Raw genomic sequence first — 21,127 nt, 5'->3', positions numbered from 1 at the left:
TGCTTGCCATGTAGGCAGTGGATTAACCCATTACGTTCTGGTAACAGCTCAAGTTTTTAAATTTTAGGTTATTCCTGGGTAGTGTGGAAATGAGTCCCTTGTTCAGATACTTCCTAGCCTCTTGCCAGAGTGACACGCAGTTGGGAAAATGAATCAGAGGAAGAGGTACTATCAGGCAGTCCCTCCCTCCCTGCAGCCCTGGAGCCGGGCCACCTGTCTGCTCCCCCTGTCTCCAGGTACCACAGCGTCTGGGACAGAATCAGCAGAAACCACATGGCTTGTTTCAACGTGGCTGAAGGGACCCACAGGTACTCTCTGGAGGAGCCTCTCTCTGTCCCTGTCCACCCTGGGCATTCTTGATCACTGCCAGCCTGCGTGAGAAGCAGACGCGTAGGAAAAGTCACAAGATCTGAGGATGAGAGATGCTGGCTCTGGGGAGCAGGCTGACCCAGGCAATGGTTGAATCACACTTGTTGGACATCTAGTGGCCACGTGGTGCTTCTCTGATCCTGTGGACATTTTACAGAGCAAAGGCAAGTGTCAGGCTTGTCATCCTGGGCTGGCCACTCCCAGTCATCCAGGTCAACCTGCACACCTCTGCATCTCTCCCATGTCTGCAGAATAGCTTCATCCTACTCCCCTACCCCTTCCTTTCAAAAGATTTCTCTTTACTTATTTAAAATGTAGGGTGGGGCTGGTATTATGGCATAGTGGGTTAAACTGCCCCTGAGATGCCAGCATCCCATACGCTGGCTACTCCATTTCCTATCCAATTCCCTGCTAATGTGCTTGGGAAGGCAGTGGAAGACGGCTTAAGTGCTTGGGCCTCTACACCCACGTGGGAGACTCAGATGAAGTTCCAGGCTTCAGCCTGGCCCAGTGGTGGCTGTTGTGGCCATCTGGGGGGATGAGTCAGCATATGGAAAATGTTGTAACTGTGACTTTCAAAACAAATAAACAGCTCTCTGTTTTAAAATTTTTTAAGCATTTATTTCATTTTTTATTGGAAAGTCAGATATACAGAGAGGAGGAGAGACAGAGAAAGATCTTCTGTCTGATGATTCACTCCCCAAGTGACCTCAACGGCCGGTGCTACACCAGTCCAAAGCAGGGATCCAGGAACCTCTTCCAGGTCTCCCACATGGGTGCAGTGTCCCAATGCATCGGGCCGTCCTCGACTGCTTTCCCAGGCCACAAGCAGGGAGCTGGATGGGAAGTGGAGCTGCTGGGATTAGAACCGGCACCCATATGGGATCCTGGCGTATTCAAGGCAAGGACCTTAGTCACTAGGCCACGCCACTGGGCACAACAGCTCTTTTTAAAAAAGTATTTAAAAATTTATTTGTTTTGAAAGTCAGAGTTACACTGAGAGAGGAAAGACAGAGATAGAAGAAATAGATCTTCCATCTGCTAGTTCACACCCCAAATGGCCACAATGATAGGAGCTTGGAGCCAGGAGCTTCCTCTGGGTCTCCTTAGTGGATACAGGGACCCAAGCACTTTGGCTATCATCTGCTGCTTTCCTAGGTACAGTAACAGGCAGCTGGATTGAAAGTGGTGTAGTTGGGTCCCAAATCGGCACCTGTATGGGATGCTGGCATCCCAGATGGTGGCTTTATCTACTGTGCCACAATGCTGGTCCCAATAAATACATCATTAAGAACAAAAGGAAAGGAGGAAAGAGTGACAAAAGAAGAGACAGACAGACAGACAGACAGTGCTTCCATTTCTTGGTTTACTTCCCTAATGGCTGCAATAGCTAGAACTTGACAAAGCTAAAGCCAGGAGCCTGGAACTCCATTGAGGTCTCCCATGTGGGCATAGCGATTCGAACACTTGGGTCTTCTTCCACTGCCTTCCTAGGCACATTAGCTGAAAGCTGGATTGGAAGCTGAGCAGCTTGGACTCAGTATTCTGATGTGTCATGATGGCAGTTTAGCTTGATGTACCACATGCTGGCCCCTTTTAGTGCTTCCTTTTCATTTATTCTCCATCCAGACCAGCCCTTGCCCTAAGATTCAGTGGGGTTCCAGATCCCCTCCTTTTCCTCATCTAGTAGCTTGAGTGGGGACGACTCCCATGGGATACTGCATGTCTCCTTTGGGCTGGTGCATAAAATGACATGTTGAGGACAGAGATGACAGAACACAGTAACTATCATATCAGAGTAGCATTTAGTTTACCAGTACATTCAGTCAACCGACTTTCAGGTGCAGAATGAGGATGTGGTTTGTGGCCCAGGTGAAGTGGCATAAGAAACAGTGCCACACATTATACGATGTGATAGCAGAAGAACCAGCTTGAACAAAACCCAGGTTGGGAAAAACATGTGATCAACCATTCAGTCCCATCTGCAGGACCTTTTTGAAAATAAGCCAAGTAGGGTACTGGTTTATGTCCTGGCTGCTCCACTACCCATCCAGCTCCCTGCTTGTAACCTGGGAAAGCTGTTGAGGATGGCCTGCACCTGCGTGGGAGACCCAGCAGAAACTCCTGGCTCCTGGTTTTGGATTGCTTAGCTCTGGCTGTTGTGGCCCTTGGGAATTTAATCAGCAGAGGGAAGATCGTTCTCTCCGTATCGCTTTCTCTTTGCCTTTCCAATAAAAATAAAAATACATCTTAAAAGAGAAATGAATGGGCATGCAAATTAGAGGAAGGAATGATTATCTGTAGCTGGAATGTGCAGCATGGACAGTATTTTAACTGAATCCTGGATTTCAAGAGCACACTTTAGGCAGAATACCCCTAGTGGGGGGGTTGTGAAAAAGAAGGAATTTGTGACATATGTAAGAGAGCCCAGCATGGGATCTATATGTTAGGAAATAGTGTAAAAGTGCAAGGTGTTTTATTCTGTTGTTGGCTCATGACTGGGAATTTTTTTTTAGAAATGATGTGAACTGTTTGGGGGCAGGAGGGAAGGAGGGAGGGAGAGACAAAGACTTCACATTAGGAAGCAGATGGTGGTAGGACAGTGTGAAGGTAGCTGAGAAATCAGAGGAAACATTTCACCAGGCTAGGCAGAAAAAGGAGAGTCTGTAACCAGGGTGGTGGCACCAGTTACAGAAAGTTTGGACAGTTTCCTTAGAGCTTTGGCCAGATTTTCCCTCCACGCATTGTTCTCTAAGTAGGAGCCAATCAAAGGAAATGCTACTGATTGCTTAGGAAATGATCGTGTAGACGCCAACATCAATCTTAGATAAAGGCGATTGATTTGCAGACCTAGGATGTCCTGCAGAACCGTCCTGGATCAGCCTAACCCTCCATTAAGCAGCCAAGGACTGGGTGGAGGAGGGGGATCTAGAGCGGAACTGAGCTCCCTGGACAGACCGCGCTGGCAAACTCCCAGAGCGAGCCTCGCAATTAGCAAACTAGGGCAGAGCACTCTATGTTTTGGAAGGGAAGTTCCCATTTTGAAAGTTCTCCCAACGGAACTTTTAGAGAGAAGTGGAAGTGCCCGGACGGCATTTCTAATCCCCCGGCCCCCGCCGCCGGTGCGTGCAGCGGTCGCCGAGGCTCTGGAGGCGGCCGCCTGGGGCAGGCGCGGCTGAGCTGTGCTGCAAAAAGCGCTGAGCAGGAATCTGAAGTGCACCGCCGAGTCCTAGAACAGGAACCAGGCTTTCAGAAGAAAAGGGGGCCGCGGGGGGTGGGGGTGGAGAACAAAAAAGGAACTGCTTTTGTTTGCAAGAGGTCAAAGGGCCCGAGTGTCGCCAGCCTTTCTGGGGCCTGGGTCCAGGCTCGGACTACCCGCAGTATTGGCTTTCCTGTCCTGTCTTTGGTGGGTCCTCCATGAAGAATGGCCAACACTAGTGGGTGGAGAAACCTTTCCGTTTTCTCCATTTCCCCACCATCTCAAATGCCAAATAACCCTAAGCGGAACTTCCTCCTTGTCACGAGTGGGGGGAAAGGCCTGACGTTAAGAGTTTTTCCATCACCACCTGTCACGTTACACATGCCAATGACCCACTCCCGCAGCGCGCACCTCCTCTACCCACCAACCGCACGCAGGGCCCGGGCGCGGATTAGTGCGCAGACTCCGGGCAGGGTCCGCCCGCCCTCGTTCCTCCGTTTGTCCAGCAGAGGGCGCAGGCGCCAGGGCTCCGCTGGCCCCGCCCCCTCCCCCGCCCGGCCTCCGCGGGCTGCGGAAACTTGGCCCCGGCTTTCGGCGAGGCGAGCGCGGGCCGCGGTACGGAAAGGGGTCGCTGCCCGGCCCCGCCGCGGCCGCCCGCTTCGCCGAGCTGCCTGGTCGGCTCCGGGCGCGCGCCCCCGCGCTCCGCCCGTTCGGGTGCGCGCTCTCGGAAGGGGCGCGCCCCGCGCCCTCCCGACGCCGCCCACTCCCCTCCCCGCGGCTGCTCCTCCCTCCGCCCTGATAGCCGGCGGCGGCGGCGGCGGCGGCGGCGGCGGCCGGGAGAGGCCCCTCCTTCACGCCCTCCTTCTTTCCCTCGCTCGCAGCCGAGCGAAGCCGGCAGAGCCGGCTGGGGCCCCCGGACCGTGCTCGAGCCATGGCCGGCAACGTGAAGAAGAGCTCTGGGGCCGGGGGCGGCGGCGGCTCTGGGGGTTCGGGCTCGGGCGGCCTGATTGGGCTCATGAAGGACGCCTTCCAGCCGCATCACCACCACCACCACCTCAGCCCCCACCCGCCGGGCACCGTGGACAAGAAGATGGTGGAGAAGTGCTGGAAGCTCATGGACAAGGTGAAGGCCTGCCTGCCGCGCGGACTCGGCGCAGGGTGGGCGTGGGCGGAGGAGCGGGGGAGGGGCCGCCGGGCGAGGCCGCGGGGCCGGGGGACCGGGTGGAGGGCCGCGGGTGGCGGCTGGGGGTGGGAGGCGCGGCGGGAGCGGGGGCTGGGGAGGGGAAGGTGAGGCGGCGGAAGCCCCGGGGGTGCGGGGTCCGGACTCGGAGCGGGGTGGCGGGGATATGGGTCACGGAATGGGCCCCGGGAACCAGGAAGGGAGGGCGGGGTGAGGAAGTGTTGGACTTGCGGAGGGAGGGATCGCCCGAGGAGATGCGGTTACGGGCCGGCGAGCTGCGGGCTGCGGCGTTTTCTCATTCAGACGTGACCACCGAGCTTCCAGAGATAGGGATATTTGGAAATGGGGGCCGGGAGGGAAGTTTTCCTGCAGCGGCCGGGGCCGATCCGCGGCCAGTTCCGCGATAGGCACTGATTAAACCACAAGTGTTGGCGAGGAGTGCTATCTGCCCCAGAGGTGGACTGCCCGAGTCCGGCCGGGTGGCCACTTCCTCCCGCCCGGCACTGGCTGCTGCTGTGGGTAACGGGCCGCTCACAGCACCACCTGCTCTACAAGCCTGTCGGACGAGCCTCTGGCAATTTTTTGTTTGTTTTTCTCCTAGAAAAATAGCTCCTTTATAGGTAGCCTCCCGAAGTTTGTCGTGAGACGGTTGCTTCCTCACAGATCGTTTCCGTAATGAAATGTGGGAGTGAGCTCCTAGTACTGAGGCGCGGCAGCAGTCTCACGCTCTGTTAGCGAATGTGCGCTTCTGATACTGCTCGTATTCGTTAATAACTTTGGCAGAATTTGGAGGGCCGAGGGAAAGTGTTTAGAAGGATCTGGCATGCTGCTAGTTCCTCCAGGGAACGGTTGGTTTTCTTTAGTTCCTCTCTGGGCCTAGGTTCCTTTTCTGTAAAGTTCTTCATGGGTTATTTTGGACTGGAAACAGCTAATAAAAAGATTATGAAGCACTTGGCAGATGTAAATGTTTTATATAAATGCCTCAAAAGTCCTGTGTGTGAATTAACAGTCCTGCCGTGCGCCTCAGTGACTTCTGAGTGACTTTCTCAGGGCCGGTTTTGCTCAGGCTAAGGCTAACTGATCAGCCTTGCACTTCGTGTAGCAAGTGTCTGTGCTGGCCAGTGAGGAGGGCCGGTAGTAATTTTATGAATAGGGCTTGTCATCAAACCATGGCAGAAAGGTGTGTCAAGAATACTTTCACTGTGTTGACATGTTTCGAAAAAATAATGAATATATTCAAAACCTGAAGTTTGCAGGTTTTCATTTTATAGATTTATTCAGAACTCAATAGATTCCTCTACTATGAAAAATATTGGGCCCGGCGGTGTGGCCTAGCGGCTGAAGTCCTCGCCTTGAATGCCCCAGGATCCCATATGGGCGCCGGTTCTAATCCCGGCAGCTCCACTTCCCATCCAGCTCCCTGCTTGTGGCCTGGGAAAGCAGGTGAGGACGGCCCAAAGCTTTGGGACCCTGCACCCGTGTGGGAGACCTGGAAGAGGTTCCAGGTTCCCGGCATCGGATTGGCGCGCACCGGCCCATTGCGGCTCACTTGGGGAGTGAATCATCGGATGGAAGATCTTCCTCTCTGTCTCTCATCCTCTCTGTATATCCGGCTTTCCAATAATAATAAAATTTTTTTAAAAAAGAGAAAAATATTAACATTTTTAAGTAGTTTATCATGGAAAACATGGGCACAGTGGACCCAAGCTGCCGAAATGGCTGGAGCTGCGCTGATGCGAAGCCAGGAGCCAGGAGTCTCACCCTGGTCTCCCACATGAGTACAGGGTTCCAAGGCTTTGGACTGTTCTTGACTGCTTTCCCATGCCACAGGCAGGGAGCTGGATGGGAAGTGGCGCCACCAGGATTAGAACTGGCACCCATATGGGATACTGGCGTGTGCAAGGTAAGAACTTTAGCCGCTAGGCTAACCCGCCAGGCCCCAAAAATAGATCTTAAAAAAATTACAAATAAGGTAGTCCAAATGAAATTATCTGCTAAGTTGCTCTTTCATCTCTCTAAAGATATAAATATTAAATTTTGATTTTCTGCAGACTGTTTAGTTATTTGGAAAGGATAAAGACTCAGTTTTGAGGCAAGATGCTGTCTCAATTTTGGTAGCTTTAAGAAAAGGGATTTTTACTTTTCCATTTTAGGGAGTTTTTTTTTTTTTAATAATAAGTTTATTTGGAAGGCAGAATCACAGAGCAGAGGGAGCAAAAGACAGCCCTGCGTCAGCTGGTTCATCCCTAAATGGCTGCAGCGGTGGTGTGCCAGGCTGAAGCTCAGAGTCTGCAACTCAGTGGGGGTCACCCATGTGGGTGGCAGAGGCCCATAGGCTTCCCCGTGTAAGCTGATGGCAAGAGGAACCCCTAAAGATGCCCACATTGTACTGTTCCTTTTACTCTTCTTGTTTTGAGCGCAGAATGTCTCAAATGTGTCCCAACACCTCACTTCGTGGTATAAGAAGGTTCCTTACGTTCATTGAATATATTCAGCTATCATTTTACACCTGTTTTAGCCTTGTCATTGTAAGAGGAGTGAATGATAGTCTGGCCACTATGAATCTGTGTATTGAATTGGCCCAGGGAACTGTTAGTCACACCTCCCTCCAGCCGTATTGGAGGTAAGCAGGTGGAGAAGTTGGTTTAAGTCAGGGGTTGTAGTCAGCATAAGGCCCATGTATTAATTAACTGATTCATTATGTAACTGAAACTTGTTGGGAAAAATCTTGTTAGAATGCTTGTCATTAAACAAAAGTTACATAGAATCAGCCTCTAGTTTTTTTTTTTTAATTTATTTTTACTGGAAAGGCAGAGTTAGAGGCGGGGGAGAGAGAGAGAGAAAATATGAATCTATCTGCTGGTTCATTCCTCAGATAGCTACAATGGCTGGATCTGGGGCCCAGGGACTTGCATCATCTTTCGCTGCTTTCCAAGCCACAGACAGGGAGCTGGTTGGGAGTGGAGCAGCCAGGACATGAATTGGCGCCCATATGGGATGCCAGTGCTACAAGCAGAAGCTGAGGCTCAGGTTACCGTGCTGGACCAGAGGTTTTTTTTTTTTTTTTTTTTTTGTATTTTTCTACTCCAGGATATTGTAATATGCATATATGTAAATAAGTCAATTCAATCCATGTGAAGAAAGTGACTCCTGTAGTTAAGAGACACCAGAAAAGAGGGCCCAGCGGCGTGGCCTAGCGGCTAAGGTCCTCACCTTGAACGCGCCCCAAAATCCCATATGGGCGCCGGTTCTAATCCCAGCAGCTCCACTTCCCATCCAGCTCCCTGCTTGTGGCCTGGGAAAGCAGGTGAGGACGGCCCAATGCTTTGGGACCCTGCACCCATGTGGGAGACCCGGAGGAGGTTCCAGGTTCCCGGCCTCGGATCGGCCGTTGCGGCTCCCTTGGGGAGTGAATCATCGGACGGAAGATCTTCCTCTCTGTCTCTCCTCCTCTCTGTATATCTGGCTGTAATAAAAAAAATGAATAAATCTTAAAAAAAAAATAAAAAAAAAAGAGACACCAGAAAAGAGTAGAAAGAAAAGTTATAGAAATGACTCTGAATTTAAAATGAGTTTTGAATTATTGAGCTATTTAGAGACTTAAAGTTCATTGTGAAATACAGCAAGGCTTCATAAACGTTTTCTGTAAAGGAAGAATAGGAAATATTTAAAGTTTGTTGGCCATGTGTGTAATCCTGTTTTGTTTCTGACATTTGTTACAACTCCTTTTTTTTTTTTAAGATTTATTTTTATTTGAAAGGCACATTTATAGAGAGAGGAGAGATAGAGAAGGTCTGCTGTCTGCTAGTTCACTCCCCAAGTGGCCACAACATCCGGAACTAAGCCAACCCGAAGCCAGAAGATAAGAGCTTCTTTCAGGTCTGCCACAAAGATACAGGGTCCCCAGACTCAAGCCATTTTCTGCCGCTTTCTCAGCTGTAAGCTGGATTGGAAGTGGAACAGCTGGGATACAAACCGGTATCCATAGCGGATGCTGGTACCACAGGGTGGAGGATTAGCTTGCTGCACCATTGTGCTGGTCCCTGTTACAACTCTTTTATCTGCAATGTCAGCATCCTGTATGGGCACTGACTTGAGTTCTGGCTGCTCCACTTTTCATCCAGCTCCCTGCTTGTAGCCTAAGAGGGCAGCCCAGGAGTTCTGGGGTTCCTGTGTGCATGTGGGAGATGCAAGAAACTCCAGGCTCCTTGTTCAGACCTACCCAGCCCCGGCTGTTGCAGCCATCTGGGGAGTGAAGCTGCAGGTGATAGATCTCCTTTGTCTCTCTCTTTGTAATTCTATCTTTCACATAAAAATAAATATATCTTTTTTTAAAAGTAAGAGCTGTTCTTAGCTTACTGATGTAAGAAAATTTGCCCACCTCTTTGGGTTTGTACTGTTTTTATTTTTACATACTGGATTGGAGGTGGAGGAGAAGAGAGACTATGGGCTCCTACCGCCCAATTCACTCTCAGACGTCTGCAGTGGTTGCTAAGGCCAGGGTCAGGCCAGAACCAGAGCAAGGAGCAGGAAAGTCAGTCTAGGTCTCCCATGTGACTGGCTGGAACCCAGTCATTTGAACCTTGATGCTAAGATAGGCATTAACAGGACGCTAGAGTTAGGAGCTAAGTGTTGAACTCAGGTATTCCACTCGATAAGGTATGTAGATATTCTCTCTATTTTTAGATTTACTTACTTATTTTTTGTTGGGAAGGCAGATTCACAGAGAGAAGGAGAGACAAAGAGAAAGATCTTCCATTTGCTGGTTTACTCCCCAAGTGGCTGCAGTGGACAGAGCTGAGTTGATCTGAAGCCAGGAGCCATGAGGTTCTCCTGAGTCTCCCATGCAGGTGCAGGGTCCCCAGACTTTGGGTCATCCTCCTCAACTTTCCATGTCATAAGCAGGGAGCTGGATGGGAAGGGGAGCAGCTGTACCCACATGGGATACCAGATCTTGCAGGTGGGTGATTAACCTGTTCAACCACCATACTGGCCCAGGAGTTTGACATTTTTTTTTAAAATTATTTTTTAATAATCTTATTTAGTTGATTAGGGAACAAAGTGTCAAGGGCTACAGGGTGAAAGTGGGTAATACCATTGTTTCCACACCAATATCATTTTTCCCTGTATCTGGGGTCAGGGCAAACAATAAAGGGAAAAGCCCCACCCAACCTCCCACCCATCCCAGATCCCCAATGGGAGGCGTGCTCTGAGGGTCCTGCTCATACAGGTTTGATAGTTCATCAGTTGTGGATTGCTGCCAATCTCTCAGTTCCAATCGCAATGAACCCTATTCAGAATCCACTTGCTGACAGTCTCTTCATGGTTGGGGTTCTAAGATCAGCAGTTCAGTTGGAGGGATCTCCAAAGAAACTTCGTCTGAGATGATCCCAGGCCTGATTCTTGCGCGGGTTTGCTAGTACAGAGTCCGACACCGTCTGTCACACCAATCAGCTTATGCACATGCTGGTCGTTGCAATTGCTGGGTTCGGTCTGTTTCCAGCCCTGTCTTCCTCGTGAACCAGCGGGTGTTGTAGTCCAGTTCGATCCTGCCCGCTTCATACTCGGTCCTCACGCAAACCGGTTGGAGCTGCAGCCTAGTTTGGGCGACTCCCCATAACCCCCACCAGTTCTGCCCCCTACCCTGGTTCCCATGCTCACCAGTATGCCCCACGGGCTTGTCCAGTCTGTCCCACATCCCATTTAGCTCTCACACATGTCGATGGACATCGAAGCCCAGCTCAACCCAACCAACCTACTATCCAGCCCACACACCTACTGGCAGGTGCCCTTCTGTACAGCCACCCCTGCCCCGGTCCTGGTGTTCGTGCTGTCCGATGAGAGTGGTAGCCCCGAGGGAGGTGCCCACTATTAATCTTCTAGGCCACACTCACTCCGAGATTATGCACTCTCCAGGTAGTTCTGGCATTTGACTTGACAGAATTAGCTCCAAGTGCCAGCCTCTGCCAGCTAGTACTGCGGCTAGCCCAACCAACCCTCACCCACTCTAGTTTTTGCTTGCACCAGTCGGAACAGTCAGCCCACCGTGGCCCTTCTCTTGTCTAGTCCACATGAGGCCCACAGGTGTTACAGCCCTGCCTATTCTGATCTGCCCCCATCCCGACTCACACTTTCCAATGGAAGTAGTTGTCCAGCAGGGGAGCCCACCTTCCCCTGTCGGCTTTGCCTCCTCCCCCTGATTATCACATGTGCTGTTTGGGTGCTGCAGCCACATCTGGTACGGCTCATCTCACCTTGGCATTCCTTATTGTGTACTAGTATGTGTCGCAACCGAACCTGGGTCCACCCACACTCTGTTCTGGTGCTCGGATCTGCCAGCGGGTGATTTGAACAGGTTCAGCCTGGTCTGCCCCCTATCCATGCCATGTGTATACCAGTGGGATAATTTCCATAGCCTGTTCTGGGTTGTTTCCTATTGTGCTTCTTGCGCTTACCTGCAGGGACTGTGTCCTGCCAGAGGAGTTGCCCAGGCTTCTCCATCAGAAACTCTCCCAGTGCCAGGTTTCGTGCATACCAGTGGGTCCATGAGCCAGCCCTGTTTAGTTCACCTCCTGTCCTAGCAGGAACAGTGGTGTTTCCTGACTGTTCTTCAACCCAATCTGGTTCTTATTCTTGGATGTTTCAACCCAGCCATGGCTCTTCCATATCCCCATACAGCTTACACATGGTTCAGTAAGAGCTGAGACCTAGCCTAGTCTGTCATACATTTCCCCTGGTCCTGCAGAGCACCAGATGGTGTTGGAGTCTGGCCCGGCTTGGTGCTTCCATTCCCAATCCACACTTGTGCCAAGTGGGATTACACTCGTATCCTGATCGGAACGCAGCCCCATTTACAGCCCATGCGCTCATTGGTGGGAAACTCAACCTAGCTAGAGTATCCCCTCAGCTGCCCAACCGGGCCTATTCCCAGCCTCAGATCTCATGAAGGCCAGTGGTTGCTCTGATTCAACTTGGTAGAGACCCTCACTTGTCCTGTCCCCTTAGATGCTGTGGCTTAGCATCCCTGTCTTATGCAGATCAGTAGGTGCAAGGACCTACTTGGCATGACCTGTACTCCAACCTGATTTCTGTTGTTTCTTGTGAGTTAAGGTTAGCTCAGCCCTGCCCATTCTGTCCCCATTCAGTGGCAGCACGGCCCACCCCACATCCTGTTTTTTTTTTTTAAAGATTTATTCATTTTTTATTACAGCCAGATATACAGAGAGGAGGAGAGACAGAGAGGAATATCTTCTGTCCAGTGATTCACTCCCCAAGTGAGCCGCAACGGGCTGGTGCGCACCAATCCGATGCCATGAACCTGGAAGCTCTTCCAGGTCTCCCACACGGGTGCAGGGTCCCAAAGCTTTGGGCCGTCCTCACCTGCTTTCCCAGGCCACAAGCAGGGAGCTGGATGGGAAGTGGAGCTGCTGGGATTAGAACCGGCGCCCATATGGGATCCCGGGGCGTTCAAGGCAAGGACTTTAGCCACTAGGCCTTGGTGCCGGGCCCCCCCACATCCTGTTAAAGGATGCACTTTCAGGTGCTGCTGCCTTGACCTGCCCTGACTGTTTTGGGTTCCTGCACCCGTGAGTGATGGCAGGTGGCATGGTCACATCTAGCTTAGTCCATCCCAACCCCAGCTTGCGAGCTAACCAGGGGAACTTGTATTTCCACATGGTTGGGCCCACACAACCCCATAGAATCTACCCCCAGACCAAGTTCTCTTGCGTACTGGATAGAGTCTTGACCCTGCCAAATGTGACCACTCCACCACTCCACCAAACAGTTGGGTAATGGTACCCATCACTGCCAAAGAGGCCCCCATCCATAGCATTGGTGTGGGCTGATGTGTGACGATCAGTGATGTTCTAGGCAAACAGGCCATTTCTGTATTCCGAATTGGGCCGGTGTATCTGTCTAACCGAAATTGTCTCCTGTGTACTTCCCTCCAAAACACCAGGTCTCAGTCCCCACGCATGCCTAAAACTTCCATGACCCTGTCACTGGGAATCACCCAAGATTTACTAATCACCTACACTAAAATTGGACTTACTCATGGGTGTCCCCAGGCAGCAAACATATCTTAAAAAACCCCAGAGTTTGCCGCTGGGCGGCCAGCAGGCAAAGCCTGGCACCAGTGGTGCACTGGCTCCCTGGGGGAGGCTGAGGACTCGTTCACTGCCTTCCAGCAGTGTCTTTGGCATGAGCCCCCAGCATTGGGTCCGGCCCGGCAGGGGCACCCCCCACAGCCGCCACACTGTGGGGAGCGGCGCTCGCCCCCAAACCCAAGGCCCGAACGATATATTTTTTTAAAGATTTATTTATTATTATTGGGAAGCTGGATATACAGAGAGAAGGAGAGACAGAGAGGAAGATCTTCTATCCGATGATTAACTCCCCAAGTGGTTGCAACGGCTGGTGCTGTGCCAATCCGATGCCGGGAACCTGGAACCTCCTCCAGGTCTCCCACGTGAGTGCAGGGTCCCAAAGCTTTGGGCCATCCTCGACTGCTTTCCCAGGCCACAAGCAGGGAGCTGGATGGGAAGTGGAGCTGCCGGGATTAGAACCGGCGCCCATATGGGATCCCGGGGCGTTCAAAGGGAGGACTTTAGCTGCAAGGCCACGCTGCCAGGCCCCGGGAGTTTGACATCTTAAACCTTAGACCCAATTATTCTAGTCTGTTTATTTGTAAAGAGAGGCCAACTCAGATTATCATCCAGGGAATCTGAAGATTTGTTCATTTAGTTGAAAGGCAGGATCACAGAGAGAGATACCTTCCAAACCTTAGTTCACATTCCAGATGGCGTGAAAGCCAGAACTGGGCCAGGCGGAAGCCATGAGCGAGGAACTTTTGGGTTTCCCGTGTGGGTACAAGGGAACAAACACTTGGGTCACCCTCTGCTGCTTTCCTAGGTGCATTACAGGGAGCTGGATTGCAAGTGGAGCAACCGAGACTGGCACCCGTAAGAGTTGCTGGCGCTGTGGGCAGCAATGGCTTTTCCTTTTACCCATTATGCTACAGTGCTGGCTCCTGAAGGTCTTTTTCTCTTTTACTGTTTTTGGGGTCCCCTGCATGGTGGAAAAGTAGGCTGATCCTCTGCCTGTCAGTGCCAACATCAGATATGGGCATTGATTTGTATCACAGTTGCTGCGCTTCAAATGCAGCTCCCTGCTTACAGCAGGGAAGGCAATAGAGGATGGCCCAAACCTTCCGACCGTATGCCTGCATCGGAGACCCGAAACAGGCTCCTGGCTCCAGCTTTAGACCAGCCCAGCTCTGGCTGTTACATTGTGGTCATTTGAGAAGTGAACCAAGTGAATGGAAGGTTTCTCTCTGGCTTCCCTTTCTCTCTGTAACTCTAAGTCAAATAGATAAATATTTCTTTAAAAAGTTTAGTTGTTACTCTTTTGAAGATTTATTAATTCATTTTAAATGAAGAGTGATGGGAGTGGGAGGAAGAGAGATGGCCTTCCATTTGCTGATTCCTGGCCAAAGCCACAAGCCTACTCCATCCCTTCCATATATCTGCAATAGACAGGGCTGGGTCAGGCCAAAACCAGGAGCTAGGCCTCCGTCCAGGTCTCTCACTCTCCCACATGGGTGGCATGGCGGGGGCTTAGGTATTTGGGCCATCATTGTCTGCCTCCAGGATGTGCATTAGTGGAAAGTGGTATGAGAAGCAATCATGGCTTGATCCCAGCATTCTGATATGGGGTGTGGTTACCTGCAAGGGGCACCTTAATGCCACACCATAATGGCCCTCCTGACACTTTTATTTTAAATTAGTTTACAAAATTAAAGCAGTAAGGTTTTCTTGCTTTTTATAATGATATATTATTTATTAGAAAAAGTTATTTTCTTCAAAGTGTTAAGTTTTGGGATAGCATTGTGTAGTGGGTGAAGCTACCACATGTAATGTCAGGACATCCTGTATAGGTACAGGTTTGTGTCTGGCTGCTCCGCTTCTAGTGCAGCTCTCTACTTATAGCCTGAGAAGGTGGTCCTTGGGCTCCTGCGTCTAGGAGACCCACAAGAAGATCCTGGCTTCTGGCTTCCGATTGGCCCAGCTCTGGCCTTTGTGGCCTTTGGGGAGTCAATCAGTGAATATGGTGCCCATGTGGGATGTGGGTACATGCAAGCCTAGGATTTAACCATTAGAGCATCATGCTGGCTCCATGCCCATTCATATCTTGCGCAACTTGATGTTCACTTCTCTTTTTTTTTTTAACTTGTTTATTTTTATTGGAAAGTCAGATTTAAGAGAGGAGTTACAGAAAGATCTTTCATCTAGTGGTTGACTTTCTAAGTAGCTGCAAGGGCTGGAACTGAGCAGATCCAAAGCCAGGAGCCAGGAGCTTCTTCTGCGTCTCTCATGCTGGTACAGAGTCTCAAGGCTTTGGGCCATCCTTGACTGCCTTCCCAAACCACAAGCAGCGAGCTGGAAGGGAAGTGGAATAGTCAGGATATGAATTGGACCGGCGCCCATATGGGATCTCGGTGCATACTTGGGGGGGACTTTAGCCATTAGGCTGCCATGCTGGGTCCTTGCTTTCTTTCTTAACTTTTCTTCCTTGTAGGTGTGCTGAGTTATAAGGATAGCACAAGGTATAAATTCTTACACTCCAGAAGATTACAACGTAAGAGATACGTAAGTGATAAGTGACTAAGGGAGAATTATGTTGTATCCACTCTCTAAACATTTAGGGATGATTCTCTTGGGTTTATCTTAACCTCTCCAAAACTCCTTGCAGGCAGCTGCTTGACCTACTTGCCTCTTGAACTGTGTGGTCCTGGTGCCTTGGACAGTAGTGGGTACTTTGTGTATTTTTTGCTGAATTAAATTACTTTGTGTTGCCCAAAGGGATAGCTGAAAGGGAAAGATGTGGGTTGGGGACTGACTGGTTGTAATTGCAAGAGACTACTACAATGTAGTAGTTCCTCATCGGTATCATCCAGTTTCACAGAAGTAGACTTCTAGGCTCAGAGAGGTTTGAACAGTTTAGTTAATGGTGGAGCCTGAGTGGAATCCAGGATTACTGCTATCCCAAGCCTCAGTGTATGTTTCTGTTACCAGTGGGCTGTACCTCTCATTGTGTTGCCTATGTAGTGTCACTCATGTGACTGTGGTGACACCAGAATAAACAAACCTGTCCTGCTGCCAGTGCAATGAAGGTGTAGCATATATGCTCATATACAGTTCGTGGTAATTGGTAAGGATAGTAAAAAGGATTGTTACTGGTTTATGAATTTGTTATGCTAGACTTTTTTGAAAATTTTTAAAAATTTATTTGAAAAGCAAAATCACACAGGTACATGCACACACATGAAAAAACACAGATCTATCATCCATTGATTCACTCACAATAGCCAGGGCTGGGGCGAGCCTAGTCACGGAGCCAGGAGTATCTCCTGGATCTCCCCCGTGAGTGCAGGAGCTTGAGCTGCTCTGCCTAGGCCAATTAACTGGGAGCTGGATCTGAAGTGGAACAGTGGGACCATCTCAGAGGTGCCGGCATGGCAGGCATTGGCTTAACATGGTATGCCTCAATGGCAGCCCCTGTGATAGATTTTTTTAATCCGCATAAGCTTATGTGTCAAAGGTCGTCTGTTGTGTCGTAAGCTGTGCTTGCTAGCATAACCACCATAGTCTGTGTTAGGCTGTGTGGATTCCTTGCACTGTACCATATGTGAGTACATTTACAGTATTCTCACAATGAAATTGTCTTATGATGCATTTCCTTTTTCTTTTTTTTTTTTAAAGATTTATTTTATTTTCATTACAAAGTCAGATATACAGAGAGGAGGAGAGACAGAGAGGAAGATCTTCCGTCTGATGATTCACACCCTAAGTGACAGCAATGTCCGGTGCTATGCCGATCCAAAGCCAGGAGCCAGGAACTTCTAGGTCTCCCACGTGGGTGCAGGATCCCAAGGCCTTGGGCCATCCTCTCCTGCTTTCCCAGGCCACAAGCAGGAAGCTGGATGGGAAGTGGAGCTGCCGGGATTAGAACCGGCGCCCATATGGGATTTTGGGGCGCGTTCAAGGCGAGGACCCTAGCTGCTAGGCCACAGTGCCAGCCCGCATTTCCTTTTTCTAAATTTTGTTTTCAAATATTTATTTTATTTCTGTTGGAAAGTCAGTTATAGAGAGAGGAGAAGAGACAGAGAGGAAGATCTTCCTTCTGATGATTCACTCCTCAAGTGGTTGCAACGGCCGGTGCTACGCCGATCTGAAGCCAAGAATCAGAAGCCTCTTCCAGGTCTCCCACATGAGTGCAGGGTCCCAAGGCTTTGAGCGATCCTGGACTGCTTTCCCAGGTTATGAGCAGGGAGCTGGATGGGAAGTGGGTCCATTGGGATTAGAACCAGCGCCCATATGGGATCCCGGCACATGTAAGCTGAGGACCTTGTCATTGGACCACTGTGCCAGGCCCTTTTAAAAAAAAATGTAAAAGTATTTATTTATTTTTATTTGAAAGACAGATTTTACAGATAGGACAGAGATAGGGCTTGTTCCATTTGTTGTTTCACTCGCCAAATTGCTGCAGCTTCCAGAGCTGAGTTGATCCAAAGCCAGGATCTAGGAGCTTATTCTGGGTCTCCAGTGCAGGTGTGGGGATCCAAGGCTTTGGGCCATTGTCTGCTGCTTCCCTAGGCTATACACAGAGAGCAGGATTGGAACTGGAGCAGCTGGGACACAAACTGGTACCCATATAGGATGCTGGCGCGACAGGATAGAGGATTAGCTAGCTGTGCCATAGCATTGGTCCTGTGGTGCATTTCTGGCAGTGTGTCTCAATCATTAAGCACGTTTAACTGCATTTATTCAGTGACTAAGGCAGGAACAATCGGCACTCCATCTCTTCCATTGTCTTGACTGATGGGAAGGCAACGGTCAGCTAGTAGCATTCAGTGAACGTTGTTTTCTGCTTCCCAGAGGTTAGTGTTGCCTTGGGTTCTGGGCACTGGTTGTTCTGCATGTGAGTATTTTCCTCTTGTATTTAACTCGTGTTGTCTAAGGTGGTCCTTAACACCTCAACACTTAACACTTAACAATTCAGTTTATTGACACATCTGCCCCTCCCCTCTCTGAAGCTTAACATAGTCCTCATTAATTGGGGGATTCTGGTCTGGGAAATTTTTTTTTTAAGTGCTGAATTCTAATAGCACTTACCAAAAGTGATTTTAGCTCAGGAAATCAGTATCTAGTCGTTGTAAAGCATGACTGATTACTTTTGTGCTTATTAGGAATTTCCTCAAACACGTAAAATTCCTGAAACATGAATCAATTAATTTGTGTGATTAGTGAGAGAAAGTTTGAAATGTTTATAGAATAACTTAGGAGTTGGGCTGTGTTCGTTTTCTGACTTTGGTGAAACTTTTTGGTGATTTTTGCGATAGGAAGAGTTTTTTTGTTTGTTTTGTTTTTAATTGTTACTTTAGTTGAAAGGCATAGCACACATTGACAGGTTTTTTTTTTTTAAATCTATTTTATTGTATTGTTGTTGACAATCTTTACATAGTTAATTTCGGTTAAAGAAAAAAAAAGGTTCAGGGGGATAGGGAAGTGGGTAATACTATTATGTCCATATTGTTTCCATCATGTATCTGAGGTAAAGGGGGATATTGAGGGAGAAGCCCCACCCGTTTTCCCGCCCACCCCAAGTCCCGGATGTGGGGCATGCTCTGAGATATTTGCTCAAGTGGTGTTAATAGTTCTCCAGTTATGAATCGCTGCCAGTTTCGCTCGATGAGGTCGTCCACTGATTGATATGGTCCATCATGAAGTCTCCATTTGCCCCATATTTCGCTGCCAACATATAGCTGAGATGAATGATTGACCTGTTCTGTCTTCTGTCTTTTCTTGGTTAGAGTTCTGAGTCTAGCAGTTCGATTGGGGAGATCTCCAAAGAAACTTTGAGGTATTCCCAGACTAGTTTCTTATATGTTCTAGCAAGCACAGGGCCCGGCACGGTCCATCACCCCATCAGCTGGTGGTTTCAATTGCTGGGTTGGTTCTGTTTTCGGTCCCGAGTTGCACTGGAACCAATGGGTGTTGCAGTCCAGTCTGGTTCGGCCCTTACATCAACCAGTGGGAGCTGCAGCCTAGTCGGGGTGACCCACAATAACGCCTACCAGGCCCGCCCCCTACCCTGGTTTGCCAGTATGTGTAGCAGAAGACCAGTCTGTCCCCCATCCCATTTGGCTCTTGTCAATGGGTATTAAAGCTTAGTTCTATCTAACCAACTCAACCATCCAGCGCTCACAGATGTTGTTGAGTGCCTCTCTATCTAGCCATCCCAGCCCTCGTCCTAGTTTTCATGCCCTCCCATGGGAATAGTGACCCAAGAAGGGGGAACACACTTTTTCCCTCCCAGGTCTCTCTGTCCCGGTTTATGCATTCTTTAGGTGGTTCTGTGATTTGACTTGACAGAATTGGTCCCCAGTGCCAGCTTCTGCCAGCTGATGCTGCGACTATGCCCAGACATCCCTCACCCACTCTAATTTATGCTTGCACCCACGGGAATAATCAGCCCAGCCTGGCTTTTCCCTGATCTAGTCCACATGCAGCGCACAGGTGTTGTAGCCTTGCTTAGTCTGGTCTGTCTCTATCCCAGCCCACGCTCTCCAGTGAGAGTAGCTGTCCGGCGAGGGGACCAGCCCCTTAATCCCCCTGCCAGTTCTGCCCCTCCCTTCCTGGATCTCACGTGTGCTGGTTGGGTGCTGCATTCATATCCAGTACAGGCAACCACGCCCTGGCATTCCTTATTGTGTACTTGTTTTGTCGCGACCAAACCCGGCTCATCCCACACTCTGTTCTGGTGATCGGATTTGTCAGTGGATGACATGAACTGATTCAGCCTGGTCTGCTCCTGACCCATGCCGAATGTGTGCCAGTGGGAGAGTTTCCATGGCCTATTCTGGGCTGTTTCCTATTATGCTTCTTGCGCTTACCTGCAGGGACTGTGTCCTGCCAGAGGAGTTGCCCAGGCTCCTCCATCAGAACCCCTCCCAATGCCAGATTTTGCACATGCCAGGGGGTCCTTGAGCCAACCCTACTCAGTCCACCTCCTGTCCTAGCAGGAACAGTGGCTTTTCCTGGCTGGCTTTCACCCCATTCTGGTTCTTGTTGTTGGATGTTTCAGCCCAGCCATGGCTCGTCCATACCCACATACAGCTCACACATGGCTCAGTAGGGGATTGAGACCCAGCCTAGTCAGTCCCACATCTACCCTGGTTCTCCATGACACCAGATGGTGTTGGGATCTGAACTGGCCTGGTGCATCCAATCCCAGCCCACACTAGTGCCTCGGGTGACTACAACTATTTCCTAGATAGAACGCAGCTCCAATTCCAGCACATGCGCCCCTTGGTGGGAACCTCAACCCAGTTAGGGTGTTACCTTACCTCCCCATTTGGGCCTGTTCCTAGCCGTAAATCGCGCACCTGCCCGTGGTTGCTCTGAGGACCAATAGGTGCAAGAGCCTAGCTCGGTATGACCTGTGCTCCATGCTGGTTTCTAGTTTTGCTTGTAGGCAAAGGTTTGCTCAGTCCTGCCCAGTACATTCTGTTCCATTACCAATTTACACATTTTGGAGCTACTATGCCCTGCTTGTCCGACCCCCAGATCTGGACGGCGTGTTCACCAGCGAGAGCTATGACTCACCAGGGGAGCTTCCCAAGTTCCTCCACTTGATCCACTCCCAGACCCAGTTTACATACATGCCATTGGGTTTTAGGCCAGTGCCCGGTGTACTCTGGCCTCCCATTTGGCCTTGTATGAGCTGATGAATGTTGCAGCCCGACCCACCCCATAACCTATTCAGGATGCACATTTGGGTGCTGCTGCCTTGACCAGTCCAGTCTGTGGTGGGTCCCTTTACCTGTGATTGATGGCAGGCTCCTTGGTCACACCTAGCTTAGTCCATAACCACCCAATCTTTTAGGTTTACCAGTGGGGCTAAACGTTTTACAGGGTGTGGCCCACACATCCTGCACAGAATCCACCCCAGGATAAGGTTCTAGAGTGCTAGTTAATATTATGGCCCTGCCTAATGTGACCAGTCTCCTGAACCATCATCGTGTCAGGTAAAAAAATATCCTGCTAGACAAGCCGGAGCTTATCTTTTGCATGATAGGTGTTCAAAGCTCAGCATTATTGAGTGATTGGAAGTTCTTCAAAGGAAGAGTTACTGGCATTGGGAATCTTTAGAATTGACTCAGAGCCCAGAAACAGTGGGGTCAGCCTAGAGCTGTCTAAGCAGCGATTCGGACATCCATTACCACAGAGCTCCCTGGCCGGGCGGCCAGCAGGCACAGCCTGGGCCCAGCTCAGCATGAGCACATGTTGGCTGGGATCGGGATCCCAGCGAGATGC

At 50.1% G+C, this 21,127-nt stretch overlaps 2 protein-coding genes across 4 annotated transcripts in view; both read left to right on the top strand.

Moving 5' to 3' along the window:
- Positions 1–4,363: 4,363 nt before the first annotated feature.
- CWC15 (CWC15 spliceosome associated protein homolog) overlaps positions 4,364–21,127 on the top strand; it is a 297,815-nt gene continuing 281,051 nt past the window's right edge. Inside the window, exon 1 of the mRNA XM_058663755.1 lies at positions 4,364–4,402. The gene's annotated coding sequence lies outside the window, so the exon portion shown is untranslated. The remainder of the gene's footprint in view (positions 4,403–21,127) is intronic.
- Positions 4,395–21,127, top strand: part of CBL (Cbl proto-oncogene) — a 111,491-nt gene continuing 94,758 nt past the window's right edge. For all 3 annotated transcript variants that reach the window (XM_058663746.1, XM_058663745.1, XM_058663744.1), the window contains exon 1: positions 4,395–4,691. In XM_058663746.1, the coding sequence (XP_058519729.1) occupies positions 4,500–4,691 (192 nt within the window). In that variant the 5' untranslated portion in view covers positions 4,395–4,499. The remainder of the gene's footprint in view (positions 4,692–21,127) is intronic.

Source organism: Ochotona princeps, chromosome 4, assembly GCF_030435755.1.
Source record: "Ochotona princeps isolate mOchPri1 chromosome 4, mOchPri1.hap1, whole genome shotgun sequence".
NCBI lineage: Eukaryota > Metazoa > Chordata > Mammalia > Lagomorpha > Ochotonidae > Ochotona > Ochotona princeps.
This window is presented reverse-complemented; position numbering and strand designations above follow the sequence as displayed.